This window comes from Eriocheir sinensis, chromosome 28 (genome assembly GCF_024679095.1).
Source record: "Eriocheir sinensis breed Jianghai 21 chromosome 28, ASM2467909v1, whole genome shotgun sequence".
Taxonomy (NCBI): domain Eukaryota; kingdom Metazoa; phylum Arthropoda; class Malacostraca; order Decapoda; family Varunidae; genus Eriocheir; species Eriocheir sinensis.
In genome coordinates, this window is record NC_066536.1 from 6,620,683 (window position 1) to 6,636,438 (window position 15,756).

Below are 15,756 nucleotides of genomic sequence, written 5' to 3' on the forward strand. Positions count from 1 at the left end.
GCCGGGACGGGTGTTGAGAGAGAGAGAGAGAGAGAGAGAGAGAGAGAGAGAGAGAGAGAGAGAGAGAGAGAGAGAGAGAGAGAGAGAGAGAGAGAGAGAGAGAGAGAGAGAGAGAGAGAGAGAGAGAGAGAGAGAGAGAGAGAGAGAGCGGTAACTTCTAGCGAAAGAATGGTATTTAACCTCAAAGAATAGGGATAGAAGAAAACGTTTTAATTGGACATAAAACTTTCCACCCGAGTCAGCCGGCATAAGACGTAGGTTGGTATACTTAGACAATTTCATTTCTCACATCAGCTATTTCTAAAGGTCAAAGAGGGGATCAATCGGGTTCTAATGAGTGTTTCTTTAGGTTCATGGTACAGAAGAAGGGTCAAACTAACACTGGGGTCATAAAACTACCCCTGTAAATGGGCAAAACTCTTATGAAAGCCTTGTCAAATATGTGAACTTGGGAGACGAAATGTTTAGTAATACGACCCGTGATGTTGTAGCCGTGTCAGGGTTAAGGGAGAGCGCTGCCTCCCCCTCCAAGTGGCCATGACTCTCGAACAAGCATAACACACACGAACCCAAGATCACACTAACCTTACAGGAAGAGAACTTCATAAACACAGAAATCCAACGCAAAGTTTTAAGTTTTTAAGGAGCCGTTATGAAGGTAAATTCCTCCTCAAGTCAGAAATCTCGCCCAGGCACGGCTGGTAGACCTATATATATATATATATATATATATATATATATATATATATATATATATATATATATATTTATTTATTTATTTATTTTTTGCATTCGGCCCATGTAGCCTGTTGGTTTTCTTAGTAGGGCCTATTGGTCGGACCCAGTCTGTCAGCGGCGCGGTGAAGTATTTTATAGAGGCGCCATTCTTGTTTGGTTCATGCTGCCCCCGGAGCTAAATTTTAGAGTTTCACTAGAGTCCGGTTTGAAAGGTAGTCATCAGGACAGCTTGTAGGTGGTCTTAAGGAACTCTGCGATGACTGGAAATTAACAACTTGTATAGCGGCGTCCGGGACTTGAACTCGGATTCTCCAGGACACCGCACCCTCACGCTGACCATTGAACCTCCTCCTCCCCATGGCTGTGTTTGTTTGTGTGTGTGTGTGTGTGTGTGTGTGTGTGTGTGTGTGTGTGTGTGTGTGTGTATTTTGGGGGCAAGAGAGAGAGAGAGAGAGAGAGAGAGAGAGAGAGAGAGAGAGAGAGAGAGAGAGAGAGAGAGAGAGAGAGAGAGAGAGAGAGAGAGAGAGAGAGAGAGAGAGAGAGAGAGAGAGAGAGAGGCTAGCAGAAAGGCAAAAAGAAAAATGCGAACAAAAGAAAGTGATTAAACTCATTAGAGGCGCTACATTGTGTTAAGTGGGCTGAGGACATTAAGAGTATTAAAATGGATTTAGGGGAATTACAAAGGAAATGTTGCTGAAGTATTTACACTGGAAGAGATGACAGGAGCCGCAGGGTTGGGTACACGTTCGATAAATTCAGGCTCAAGGAGATTGCCCCAAACTGGAAAATGTTCCCGCCGTGCCCTGGCCGCCGCGAGGCTGCCGAGCGCTGATGGTCGTGTAGCGCTCGCCAGAGGGAGGCTCGGAGCAAAACAGGTCATTAGCACTGGAATGAGGCCCGGCATCCCTAGTGAAGGAAGGAAGGAGAAGTAAAGGGGAGAATATATTGAGGGAACTGTGTCGAGAGAGGCGAGGAGAGGAGGAAGACCGGAGGCCGACCGAGAGATGGAAGAAAAACATATAAAACAGAGGAAGAGCATTAAAACGTTTAAAGAGGAAGATTGAGTTCCTTAAATTTAAGGTTGAGGACAGTTTAAAAAAGGTATGGCGGAGAAAAGGGGAAAAAGGGGGCTAATGTCATGAAGGGAAAAATTACGTGAAGAAAATAGTGTAAGGGAAGAAACGTAGGATAAAAATTTTGTAAGTGTGTAGGCGTTAAGCGAGGGAGGTAGTGGAGCAAAGTGGTGATAAGAGAAGGATGGAAACGGAAGGAAGCAGAGCGGAAACGGAATGGACGGGAGGAAGGAAAAACGAGTGTGAGGGAGGAAAGGCTACAACCTGAAGGAGGGAGGGAGGGAGGGAGGGAAGGGGTGGACCAGGCGTTTCCTACTCCCGCTACACTACCAGAATTTATAACAGGGAACGGCCACATAAACTAAAGGCTTTGGTGATTCCCTCCTGCATCCTCTCCACACCCACCGCGGAAAAGGAGGAAATAAAGGCCGGGGAAGGAGGGGCCATTGGGAGGGGGGTGAGAGGAGGGAAATCATGGAGGAAAAGAGGACGTTTGAAGAAGAGGGGAAGATAAAGAACAAGAGAGGGAGGGAGAAGTAATGGAAGTGTTAGGAAAATAAATGTATAAATGGATACAATCACGAAAGATAAAAATAAACCTCCCTCGCATATTACATTAAAACACACACACACACACACACACACACACACACACACACACACACACACACACACACACACACACACACACACCAATGGGAAATAAAACGCTGCTGTGACAATTAAGATCCTGACAAATGGATTCCCCACCAGAGACAGGAGGAGGAGGAGGAGGAGGAAATGTAGGAAATGTTTTGTCGTAGGTACGTAGGCGCTTGATGAGAGAGAGAGAGAGAGAGAGAGAGAGAGAGAGAGAGAGAGAGAGAGAGAGAGAGAGAGAGAGAGAGAGAGAGAGAGAGAGAGAGAGAGAGAGAGAGAGAGAGAGAGAGAGAGAGAGAGAGAGAGAGAGAGAGAGAGAGAGAGAGAGAGAGAGAGAGAGAGAGAGAGAGAGCGAGAGAGAGAGAGGGGGGACTTAGCCATCATTAAGCCACAAGCACTCTCGAGATGCCAACAACCCGTGGTCGCCGAGTGACAAGTCCTGTTCGGTGCTGCTTGGCGCCGGCACCAGCAGCCCCCCCGGCCTCCCTGCCTCTCCCTCCCTGCGCACCACGCTTCTGTAGGTTCCCGTGTTGTTGTTGTTGTTGTTGTTATTATTATTATTATCATTAATATTTTTATTATTATTATTATCATTATTATTATTATTGTTATTGTTATTGTTATTGTTATTGTTGTTGTTGTTATTTTTGTGGTTATTGTTAAGTTGAGAGAGAGAGAGAGAGAGAGAGAGAGAGAGAGAGAGAGAGAGAGAGAGAGAGAGAGAGAGAGAGAGAGAGAGAGAGAGAGAGTGGAGAGAGAGAGATTTACCTGGATTTACATGAATATTCAAATAACACCGGCCCTTTGATCAATACTAGGTGGTCTGTCCTTAAACTAAGTGGTAGTGCAACAAAACAAATGGCGGAATGATCAAGAAGACTATTTCTGCCATTGTGTGTGTTAGGGTGGAGGAAATGGCGGTGGAGTTTGTTTTTAAAAGTCAGTCGTGATGCACTGCACCACTGAAGGTTGGAGCTTATTCCATTATCTTGCTACAACGTTAGTGAAAAAAAATTTCGTGCAGTCTAAATATATTTGTTTGACTTCAAATTGGTGCCGGTGTGGTGTCGTCAGACATCCCGTATATCGTGAGACTTTCCATCCTGTATACATACATGAATTTCGACACGGTACCGTGTCTTTTGTCGACTGATTGTCAGGATCTGTTCCACCCAATTTTATTTATATTATTATAAAAGCAAATGATGACGTATGTGTGTATATAAGTAGGATATCAACAATCACTCTTCTTCTTCTTGCGACCTGTTCCGCTTTGCATCGCTATTTACATTCTCCCTGGTGCTTTTTTACACTTAGGACTTTACTTAGTTACTCTGTGATAGTAAAGACTGGGTTCCGCGATGCGCAGTTCAAGATGGGATGTCTCACGACAAAGGATGGCAGACGACACCACCCCGGTATATCTTGTTCATAGGTGTTTTCGATGGTAAATATTTTGGATTCGTCCACATTCGTAAAGTTATTTGGTATTTTGAAACATTTGATTAATTTTCCTCGGAGAGAGAGAGAGAGAGAGAGAGAGAGAGAGAGAGAGAGAGAGAGAGAGAGAGAGAGAGAGAGAGAGAGAGAGAGAGAGAGAGAGAGAGAGAGAGAGAGAGAGAGAGAGAGAGAGAGAGAGAGAACAACGCAAAAAGGCAGTTGAATGCCGCACACAATCTTTTTTTATATAAAGAAAACATCGAACCAAACCAATACTCGAAGATAACAGAACGAAAGCAACACACGCAGCGCTGTTGCCAACACTCCCACAAACTGGCAGACGCCACCTCCAGTGTTGCCAACCCTCACGTGATTTGCTTCCTTTCCTCTCTTCTCCCCGCCTCGTTCCCTCTCTTTTCTCACATCCACCCAGGTGTTAGGCAACGTCACGATAATAAAGGAGATACTAATGCCCCCCCATCCATTAAGCTCCTTCCCCCCACCACCAGCAGGCAGCACCAGGCCATCCATCATCGGCCCTCAGCTGCTGCAGGCTCCGGCCCGCGCCACACATTAGCTCCGCCGCTCCCTTCACTGAGCCCATAACACCGTCAGTACACACGGCTCCATTATAGGCATTGTTCGGCCATATAGGTTATTGACTCCTAATGATCCTCCGCCTTTTTTGGGTGTGATTAATGATCTCTCTCTGGCGGGCACGACACTGGAAGCGAGCGAAGTACGTTTAGCAGACGATTAAATATAACCGGTATATATTTGCATGGAAATTGCACTGGTTCTCTCAGATTGATTCCCTCCAAGATAAGCGCCAAATTCTTCCTTTGGGAACTAAACCTTGGAAGTTCGATTATGAAATGTTTTATGAAAAGCTCAGAAGTGAACAGCATGTTTAGGATATTGTCAAAATAGCATCGAACCTTAAATGCTGCCAACAGTTCATTGACCCAACGACCAGAACGTTGTGCTTCATCAACACAACGTTTCCATTGCCGTGTGCGTCTTTCCGTTACAACTGAACCCCCCCTCTTCCACCAGGGGGGAGGGGGGATGGCAGCTACGGGTCATAAACAACCTTGACCACCATTTCCTCCGCCATAACAATCGCTAAGGCAGAGATGCAACGCCTTGGCAACCATTTGATGCTGCATTCAGGTTTAGGGACAGACCAGCTACAAAGTCCCTGCCACTCTTCCCTCCTCACTTGTCCCTGCACCTCTTTTGTTTCTTTTTCAGGAGCAGCGAGTACCGGGCTTTTTTTTATTATTGTTTTCTTTTTTTGTGTGCCCTTGAGCTGCCTCCTTTGTTGTAAAAAAAATATGTGGTCTATGTGGCCTCTGTACATTTTTGTGCTGGTTTGTGGTTTTCAAGTTGCTTTTATTTTTGTTTACACATTTTCTTCATTCTTTTCCTCAACAGGCCTTGTCTAAATCATAAATAAGGTCTATGTGGCCTGAATATAGTCCAGTATTTTTTTTCCGATTTCATTTTATTTTATTTTTTTACATTTTCTTCATAATTCAAACTAAATCATAATAGTGGCTTGTGTAGGATAAACATGGTCCTGTACTTTTTTTTTCTGCGTTTTATGTTTTTCTTCTTTATTTTACCTTTTCATCCTTTTCCTCTATCTAAATCATATGGTTTGTGTGGCCTAAACATATTCCTTTTTTTAGTTTTAAGCTTTGTCCTTTTTTATTCGTCTTTTCCTCAATGTAAATCATATGGTGAGTGCCACTTAAACATAGTCCTTTTTTTAAATGTCCTTTTTTTTTTTTTTTACATTTTCTTCTTTTCCTCAAACTAAATCATATGGTCTGTGGGGCCTAAACGTGGTCCTTTTTCTTTTAAAGTTTTGTCCTTTTTCCATTTTTTCATCCTTTTCCTGTCTAAATCATATGGTCCGTGAAACTCCTTTTTGTGTGTTTTAAAGCTTTGTCGTCTTTTTTTTTCTCTCTTCATTGTCCTCAAACTAAATCATGTGGTCCGTGTAGCCTAAACATTGTCCTTTTTTTCAATTTGTTCATTTTTTTTAACATTTTCTTCCTCCTTTTCCTCAAGCTAAATCATATGATCTTTATGGTTTAAACGTAGTCCCGTGTATTTTTTTTTTTTTTTTCGTTTTCAAGTTTGTCCTTTTTTTTTACATTTTCCTCCTTTTCCTCAAACTAAATCATATTGTCCCTGGCGTAGACTTAGTCCTTTTTTTTGCTTTCAAGTTTTGTCCTTTTTTTACATTTTTTCTCCTTTTCCTCAAACTAAATCATATGGTCTCTGGCACAAATTTTGTCCTTTTCTTGTCTTGTTTTCAAATTTTCTCTTTTTTTTTTACATTTTTTCCTCCTCATCGGCCGCCTCTCTCCCCTCCCCGTCCCCTGTTCCTTCCCCGCCCCCTGCCTCTTCCTCTTCCTCTTCCACGTCCACGCACATAACTTTCCATTTCCTGCGTCTGTTTTGCTATATCTTCTGTTCCTGCTCTTGCTCCTCTTCCTCTTTCTGTTTCCAAGCCTTTTCCAGCTCCTCTCTCCTTTTCTCTTTCTCTCGTCTCCCTCCGCCTCGCCGCCTCCTTGTCCAGCTCTTCTGCAGTCGCCCCCCCGCCAACCCCCCCGTGTCCCCGGGGGAATCGTCCCCCCGCGCCGGGCCTCTGCCCACGCCCTCTGGAAGTCCGTCACGCGGTGCTGCTCCAGCGCCTGCTTCAGACCGGCCGCCTGGAGCGCCTTCTCCAGCTGCTGCACCTTCATAACGTGGGACGCTGCCTCAGCGAACTTCCTCTGCGCGTCAATCGTCGGCATGATAACGTTAACGTCATGCTTTGCCGCGTTGACCTCCGCGTCGGCGTTGTCATTTTTCTTTTCGGTTTTCTTGCCTGCTCGTCGCTGCAGCCTCCGCGCGGCCTTGAGCATCTTCCGCCCCGCGGCGGCGGCGGCGGCGGCCTGTTCCGCCTTGAGCATCTGCTCCAGCGCCGGGACTCGCTTCTGCTGGAACTCATTCATCATCCAAAACTCCTGCCGCACGAGGCCGCACAGCCGCTCGATGGCGGCCTCCTCCTCCCGCCGCTCCCGGAGGTGACCCGCTGAGGCGTCCTCTGTCTCCACTCCTCTTTCTGTTTCCTCACGCTCCGTCTCGTTACTTTCCAGACCTTTTTCCTTTTCATCTTCCTTATGTTCTACATTCTCATTCTCTTTCTCTTATTTTCTCCATTTTCATTTTCTTTTTCCTTCTCAGTGTCTTCATTTCCTTGTATTCTTTAATTTCATTTTCGGCATTTTTTTTCATTTTTCCTATATTCTATATTTTCATTCTCCTCTTCCTTCTTAATATTGCCTTTATATTCATTTTATCCTTTATTTTCATAATCATCATTTTCAATATTTTCTTCGTTTTCAATATATCCTTCCATTTCCATCTCTTCTTTATTTTCAACCTCTTCTTCATTTTCCACCACTTCATTTTCCATCTCTTCTTCATTTTGCACCTCTTTGTTTCCGATTTCTTCTTCATTTTCAATCTCTTCTTCATTTTCCTTCTCTTCATTTTCCATCTCTTCTTCATTTCCGAGCTCTTCTTCACCCACCTCCTCGCCCGTCGCCGCTGGTGTCTCCGTGTCCTGTGTCCCTTCCTGGACACACCCTTCACCTCCTCATCGCCCGCCTTGTCCCGGCGGGACGGTGGGCGGGAGGCGCAGCGAGCCACCAGCCTGGCCACGGCAGCCAGGGTCACCATCACCACCTGGGACAGCAGGCCGCCGCAGACCAGCAGATTTCTAGCGAAATCTGCGGGTTTTCTTTTGGTAGTCCATTTTTGTACTTTTGTGTTTATGAAAAGAGTGTGACAGGAGGCAGAGCGGATTAACATGGGATTGTTGGGAACTAGGATGGAAAGTGAATGCCTCCACAGCCTGTGAGGAAAACTTGCAGAGAATGATCGATGACCTTCACAGGGTATGAACGTAGACCCGAAGAAGAAAACGAAGAAAACAAAGGTAGTGTTTAATAATCAGTTGGCCGTGTTCTCCCATAATAATACAAGACAACTTGTTTTTTGTGTAGAATCAGTGAAAGAAAGGTGAGTGTGGACGCCCCATAAAGGTGGGGAGGGAGAGGAGGGGGGGAAGGTTAGCACGTGTAATATTAGGATGGGAAGGACCGTTGAGAAGGAGAGAATATTGGAAAGTGAAAGATGAGCAAAGGAAAAGAAATTAAAAGGTGGGTGGGTTGATGAGTGAACTGAAAATAGAAGAGGCAAGCAGAAAAGATTGAAGGAAAGACATGACGGAGGGGAATTGGAACTGTCGAAAAGTGGCCAAGAAAGGGAAGGGGAAGGATGTGGTGAGGAGGATGACAGGGATGTAAGAAAAACGGGAAGGCAAAGGGGAGGGAGGGAAGAAAAAACGAATGGGAACCACGAAGGAGGGAAAAAGTTTGTAAGGGAGTAAAGGAAGGTGAGGGTGGTGGAAGGAGGAAGGAGAACCAAAGAAGACGGAAGGATGAAGTTAGGAGAGAGAGAGAGAGAGAGAGAGAGAGAGAGAGAGAGAGAGAGAGAGAGAGAGAAACTCAGGCGTGAGGGGGAATGTATTGTAATCAGGATGAGTTTGCCAAGGCGGCGAGGTGAGGGAAGGGGAGGCATCCTGCAAGGTCAAGTTAAAGCTGGAGGCTGCTGAAGGAGGCACAGCAGAAGGAAGAGAAGAAAAAAGAAAGAAAGAGAGAAAAAAGAGAGATGTAATAACACAACAATGTAGAATGTTATTAAACGTATCGGACTCCCACTACGACTATATTCCAAGGCCGTAGAGAAGACTAACCGGGTTCTCGAGGGTGAGTTTTCCCGTTCAAGGTGTGGAGGCCGTGTAAAACTATCACTTCCTTACGAGAGGCTCCGGTCCATATTCTTAAACGTATCGGACTCCCACTACGGCTATTTCCCAAGGCCGTATAAAAGACTAACCGGGTCTTTATGGGTAACTTTTCCCGTTCAAGGTGTGGCGAAGGTGTGTGGGGAGAGAGTAACGAGGGTGTGTGGGGAGGAAAACAGGAAAGACGGAAATGTGGTGAAAGGGAGGAAGGAACGAGGGGTGGATGGAAGAGGAGAGAGGGAAGGACTGTGTGAATTAGTGGTTGAACGAGTGAATGAGTAGAAGAAGGGAAAGAGGGACTGAGTGAGAAGGTAGGAAGGTAGGTTTACGACTATCACCAGGATCACAACGCAGTCCATGAAAATCCCAGAAACCTCCAGGAGAGGCTTTTCGAACGGGCGAACTGAGGGGCCGATAGGTTAAGAATACGGATTTTTATCTATCCACCACGCGGAGCGACGGTGGACGAACGACAAGTCTAAACTATAATTACCTCAGGCATTAGGACACGTTAAACTCTTAATGCTCTGACAGACTACCGAAATGATGTTCAACGTAATTATTAATGTGGAATATGCAAATGTACGTTCGAAAATTAATGGAGCAGTCATCAAATTCACAAGTCATGTTATGTAATGAATGACTTGTCAGGGAAATGTTTAATATTAAAACGTTTGTGAATCAATTAACAGTTTAACGTGCAGCGGCGTAACCTTAGAACCGAATATCAGAATAAAGTGTGAATAAGTGAAAGGGTATATGAATAAGTGAACAAGTAGATGAGTAAGTGAACGAGTGTGTGAATAAGTGACCAAGTGTGTGAATAAGTGACCAAGTGTATGAATAACTGAACGAGTGTATGAATAACTGAACGAGTGTGTGAATAACTGAACGAGTGTGTGAATAACTGAACGAGTGTGTGAATAACTGAACGAGTGTGTGAATAACTGAACGAGTGTGTGAATAACTGAACGAGTGTGTGAATAACTGAACGAGTGTGTGAATAACTGAACGAGTGTGTGAATAACTGAACGAGTGTGTGAATAACTGAACGAGTGTGTGAATAACTGAACGAGTGTGTGAATAACTGAACGAGTGTGTGAATAACTGAACGAGTGTATGAATAACTGAACGAGTGTATGAATAACTGAACGAGTGTATGAATAACTGAACGAGTGTATGAATAACTGAACGAGTGTATGGATAACTGAACGAGTGTATGAATAACTGAACGAGTGTATGAATAACTGAACGAGTGTATGAATAACTGAACGAGTGTATGGATAACTGAACTAGTGTGTGAATAACTGAACGAGTGTATCAGTGCCCTGGTGAAGAGAAACACAGCCAAACATCAAATATATGGAGAGCAACACACTACTATGCTTCAATTAATGTAAAAGTAAAAACAATTACCAACGAACAGAATGAATAACTGAACGAGTGGCACAACACACAGTGTATTAATAACTGAACGAGTGTATGAATAACTGAACGAGTGTATGAATAACGTGTGTGTGTGTGTGTGTGTGTGTGTGTGTGTGTGTGTGTGTGTAATTCACTTGGTCTGAATAACTGAACAGTCTGAATAACTGAACGAGACAGAATAACTGAACGAGTGTATGAATAACTGAACAGAGCTGAATAACTGAACGAGTGTATGAATAACACTCCGCGACAACGAGTGTCACAACTCCTCGCCTGACGTCAGTACCTACTGACTGCTAGGTGAACAGGGCTACACGTGAAAGCAACACACTACTATGCTTCAATTAATGTAAAAGTAAAAACAATTACCAACGAACAGAATGAATAAACTACCACACACAACACACAGTATTTTTAATATAGTGTGTGTGTGTGTGTGTGTGTGTGTGTGTGTGTGTGTGTGTGTGTGTAATTCACCTCTTGGTCTGCTGCGGGTCTCTCTCGAGACAGCCAACCTTTCCCCTATGGAAATAGCTCAGAGCTCAGTGACCGATGTTTGGGTAGGACTGAGACCACTCTCTCTCTCTCTCTCTCTCTCTCTCTCTCTCTCTCTCTCTCTCTCTCTCTCTCTCTCTCTCTCTCCTCTTCCTTTTCGTGTTTCCGAGCAGAAGGAAAAGGCGATTCTTGCTCTTTCCTCTTACTTTTTTAACAGAGAGAGAGAGAGAGAGAGAGAGAGAGAGAGAGAGAGAGAGAGAGAGAGAGAGAGTCAGTTTCCAATAAAACGGCATTGTTTCAGCTTATGTGTGAGCGAAGTTTGCATTCAGTGCTTCCGTTTCACGTTATTGTTGTTTTGTTTTGGTTGTTAGCGTTACTTTGGCGTTTTGCACCATTGTAAAATGTTCTCATTTGTACCAAAAGCTGAGTCTCTCTATATAGCTATCTGTTTATCTATCTATCTGTATCTGTCAATCTATCTATCTTTTTGGGTTCTGCTCACGGGCCAGTGCTGTTCATAATATACATCAATGACATCAATGTTAGACCCAGTGATTCAATTATCAAATTTGCTGACCACACGAAGATTAGTAAATAGTAACTTCTCAAAGTGTGACTGGCAAAGCCTTCCGCATGGTTTGAGAGAAAGTTCATATTTCTTGGATAAATGGGAGATGATTCCCTGTAGTCTAAATGAGTGCCAGACTCCTCCATTAGGAACTTAACCAAGGAAGTTCGATCATGAAATATTTTGTGTAAAGCTTAAAAGAGTACATTATGTTTTGGATATTGTTGTCAAAATAGCGTCAAACCGTATATTCTGAGAGCAACGCATTGACGCAACGAATCAAGTAGGCAGAATGTTGTGTTTCATCATCATCATCGCCTTGTGCGTCTTTCCGTCACACTGAACCTTCCCGCCTCCACCATGCCTGCCGGTGACTGACCCAGATGGCGGGAAGGGCTGGCAGGCGACGCCTTGACCTGCGGCCCACTTTCAGGATCAGGTCTGGGGTATGGGCGAGTGGGTGTCACTCACTCAGGACAGGTCCAAGGGGGAGACGGCAGCTTGTCGGTGGTAAACAATCTTGACCACCATTTCCTCGGCCAAAATATTCGCTAAGGCAGAGATGCAACGTCTTGGCAGCCATTTGATGCTTCATGCAGGTTTATTAACAGACCAGCCAGAAAGTGCCGACCACATGGTCTGTGTGGCCTCCATATACATTATTGTACTGGTTTGCAGTTTTCAAGTCCTGTCCTTTGCTTACATTTTCTTCATTCTTTTCCTCAGTCTAATTCATATTGTCCTCGGCGTAAATTTGGTCCCTTTTTTCGTTTTACATTTTGTCCTTTTTTTAAAGTTTCCTTCTCCTTTTCCTCAAACTAAATCATGTTGTCCTTGGCGTAAACTTAGTCCTTTTTTTTTCCTTTTTTAAGTAATGTCCTTTTTTTTACATTTTCTTTCTCCTTTTCCTTAAACTAAGTCATATGGTCTCTGGCACAAACTTAGTCCTTCTTTTGTTTTGTTTTCAAATTTTCTCCTTTTTTTTTACATTTTTTCCTCCTCAACGGCCGCCTCTCTCCCCTCCCCGTCCTCTGTTCCCTCCCCGCCCCCTGCCTCTTCCTCTTCCTCTTCCACGTCCACGCACATAACTTTCCATTTCCTGCGTCTGTTTTGGTATATCTTCTGTTCCTGCTCTTGCTCCTCTTCCTCTTTCTGTTTCCAAGCCTTTTCCAGCTCCTCTCTCCTTTTCTCTTTCTCTCGTCTCCCTCCGCCTCGCCGCCTCCTTTTCCAGCTCTTCTACAGTTGCCCCCCGCCAACCCCCCCGTGTCCCCGGGGGAATCGTCCCCCCGCGCCGGGCCTCTGCCCACGCCCTCTGGAAGTCCGTCACGCGGTGCTGCTCCAGCGCCTGCTTCAGACCGGCCGCCTGGAGCGCCTTCTCCAGCTGCTGCACCTTCATAACGTGGGACGCTGCCTCAGCGAACTTCCTCTGCGCGTCAATCGTCGGCATGATAACGTTAACGTCATGCTTTGCCGCGTTGACCTCCGCGTCGGCGTTGTCATTTTTCTTTTCGGTTTTCTTGCCTGCTCGTCGCTGCAGCCTCCGCGCGGCCTTGAGTATCTTCCGCCCCGCGGCGGCGGCGGCGGCGGCCTGTTCCGCCTTGAGCATCTGCTCCAGCGCCGGGACTCGCTTCTGCTGGAACTCATTCATCATCCAAAACTCCTGCCGCACGAGGCCGCACAGCCGCTCGATGGCGGCCTCCTCCTCCCGCCGCTCCCGGAGGTGAGCCGCTGAGGCGTCCTCTGTCTCCACTCGTTTTTCTGTTTCCTCATGATCTGTCTCGTTACTTTCCAGACCTTTTTCCTTTTCCATCTTCTCCCCTTCAGTTCCATCCTCCTTGTTTTTCGTCTCTTCTTTCTTCTCCAGCTCTTCATTTTCCATATCTTTTTCATTCTTCATTTCTTCTTTAGTTACCTCTTCTTTTTCCGTCTCTTCCTTTTCAGTGTCTTTCTTCTCAGTGTTTTCATTCTTTTCATTGTCTACTCTTTTTTCCTCATATTCTTCCCTGTAAATCTTTTCTTCCTTTTGTGTGTCCTCAATCTTTTCAGAATCTTCTTCAATTTCCCTATAGTCTTCATTTTCATTATCTTCGTTTTCAATATCTTTTTCATTTTCATTTTCTTCCTTTTCACTCTCTTCTTCCTTCTCAATATTTTCTTCATATTTCTTATGATCTTCATTTTCATTAACTTCTTCCTTCTCAGTATCCTTTTCATTTTCCTTATGTTCTTCATTTTCATTCTCTTTCTCAATATCTTTATTTTCCTTATGTTCTCCATTTTCATTTTCTTTTTCCTTCTCAATGTCTTCATTTTCCCTGTATTCTTCAATTTCATTTTCTTCTTTCTTCGGCATATTTTCTTCATTTTCCCTATATTCTATATTTTCATTCTCTTCTTCCTTCTCCGTGTCTTGTGTCCCTTCCTGGACACACTCCTGCACCTCCTGATCGCCCGCTTTGTCTGGAAGGGTCACTTCCAGGTGTGTTTCCTCATGTGTGTCTTTATCACCCGCCGTGGGTGGTGTCATGTCCAGGGATGTGTTTTTCTCCCTGTCTTTTTCTCCCTGCGGGTCGTTATCCACGCCCTCCCGGCGGGACGGTGGGCGGGAGATGCAGCGCGCCACCAGCCTGGCCACGGCAGCCAGGGCCATCATCACTACCAGGAGCAGCAGGCCGCCGCAGACCAGCAGATTTCTAGCGAAATCTGCTTGTTCCTGCTCAGCCTGCCGAACCTGCTCGTGAAGGCAGTCCAGGTGCCGCTTGGCCCCGGCCAGGAGCCGCAGCACGTCCCACCAGCCGTCGCCGGTGGGGAGGCCACACTCCATCAGGGGGTTCCGGAGCGGGGCGGGGCGCAGCGCGCCGGGGAGCCACCAGGCGCCGGCCAGGCGCTGGCGTAGCTCGCCGAGCGTCGTGGTGTGTGGCCCGGCGCCCTGCCACTCCCGCCGCGCCTCCAGGAGCGGCCCGCCGTAACGAGCGGCGCCCCAGAAGTAAGGCGCAAGGGCCAGGCCGATGACCGCGATGGTGCTTGCGAATATCATTCGGATTTTCTTTTGATGGTTCATATTTGTTCCTCTGTGTTTATGAAAAGAGTGTGACAGGAGGCAGAGCGGGTTAACATGGGATTGTTGGGAACTAGGATGGAAAGTGAATGCCTCCACAGCCTCTGAGGAAAACTTGCAGAGAATGATCGAGGACCTTCACAGGGTATGAACGTAGACCCGAAGAAGAAAACGAAGAAAACAAAGGTAGTGTTTAATAATCAGTTGGCCGTGTTCTCCCATAATAATACAAGACAACTTGTTTTTTGTGTAGAATCAGTGAAAGAAAGGTGAGTGTGGACGCCCCATAAAGGTGGGGAGGGAGAGGAGGGGGGGAAGGTTAGCACGTGTAATATTAGGATGGGAAGGACCGTTGAGAAGGAGAGAATATTGGAAAGTGAAAGATGAGCAAAGGAAAAGAAATTAAAAGGTGGGTGGGTTGATGAGTGAACTGAAAATAGAAGAGGCAAGCAGAAAAGATTGAAGGAAAGACATGACGGAGGGGAATTGGAACTGTCGAAAAGTGGCCAAGAAAGGGAAGGGGAAGGATGTGGTGAGGAGGATGACAGGGATGTAAGAAAAACGGGAAGGCAAAGGGGAGGGAGGGAAGAAAAAACGAATGGGAACCACGAAGGAGGGAAAAAGTTTGTAAGGGAATAAAGGAAGGTGAGGGTGGTGGAAGGAGGAAGGAGAACCAAAGAAGACGGAAGGATGAAGTTAGAAGAGAGAGAGAGAGAGAGAGAGAGAGAGAGAGAGAGAGAGAGAGAGAGAGAGAGAGAGAGAGAGAGAGAGAGAGAGAGAGAGAGAGAGACTCAGGCGTGAGGGGGAATGTGTTGTCATCAGGATGAGTTTGCCAAGTCGGCGAAGCAAGGAGAGGCGAGGGAAGGGGAGGCATCCTGCAAGGTCAAGTTAAAGCTGGAGGCTGTTGAAGGAGGCGCAGGAGAAGGAAGAGAAGAAAGAAAAAAAAAGATGTAAAAACACAACAATGTGGAATTATGAAAACAAAGAAAATATTATATCTGAAACTGGTGAAGAAAGTTATGATGATAAAAAAATAATGATTGAAGAAGAAAAAGAAAAAGAAGAAGGAAGAAGAAAATTAATAAATGTAAATAGTAATTATTATAAGAAATTATGAAAACGAAGAAAAAATCGTAATGGAAATGGAGAAAAGTTGTAATGGTGAAAAAGGATGGTGGAAAAAAAGAAAAAGAAGAAGAAGAAGAAGAAGAAGAAGAGGAAGAGGAAGAAGAAGAGGAAGAGGAAGAGTTTGGTGGCGGCTATGTTTCCAATCCCTAATTCTTCACCTCCCACTAACCCGTCACTCATACCGTCCCAGTCATCCTCATCTTAACTTATCATCTTTCTTTTTTTCCTTCCTTCCTTGCAATCTATCGTCCTTTTTGTTCCTTATCAGTCACCTCACATCCTTACCCTCATGCTCCCTCATTCTCTTATAATAATGCCG

At 45.3% G+C, this 15,756-nt stretch overlaps 1 protein-coding gene across 1 annotated transcript; it reads right to left on the reverse strand.

Annotated features, from left to right (window-relative positions):
• Positions 1-6,049: 6,049 nt before the first annotated feature.
• Positions 6,050-14,871, reverse strand: LOC127004428 (trichohyalin-like). Its single transcript, XM_050872108.1, has 2 exons — positions 12,837-14,871; positions 6,050-6,841 (listed from the first exon to the last, which is right to left on the reverse strand). Exons 1-2 carry the CDS (start codon positions 14,310-14,312, stop codon positions 6,167-6,169), a joined length of 2,151 nt encoding a protein of 716 aa, XP_050728065.1. The 5' UTR covers positions 14,313-14,871; the 3' UTR covers positions 6,050-6,166.
• Between the last annotated feature and the right edge of the window lie 885 nt (positions 14,872-15,756).

What these genes read in the sequence shown, in the direction of transcription:
- LOC127004428 (XM_050872108.1), bottom strand. Translation starts at nt 14,312, where the DNA reads ATGAACCATCAAAAGAAAATCCGAATGATATTCGCAAGCACCATCGCG. An exon ending in TGCTCAAGGCGGAACAGGCC is followed by an intron (nt 6,842 to 12,836) that starts GCCGCCGCCGCC and finishes AAGGCGGAACAG; the next exon opens with GCCGCCGCCGCCGCCGCCGC.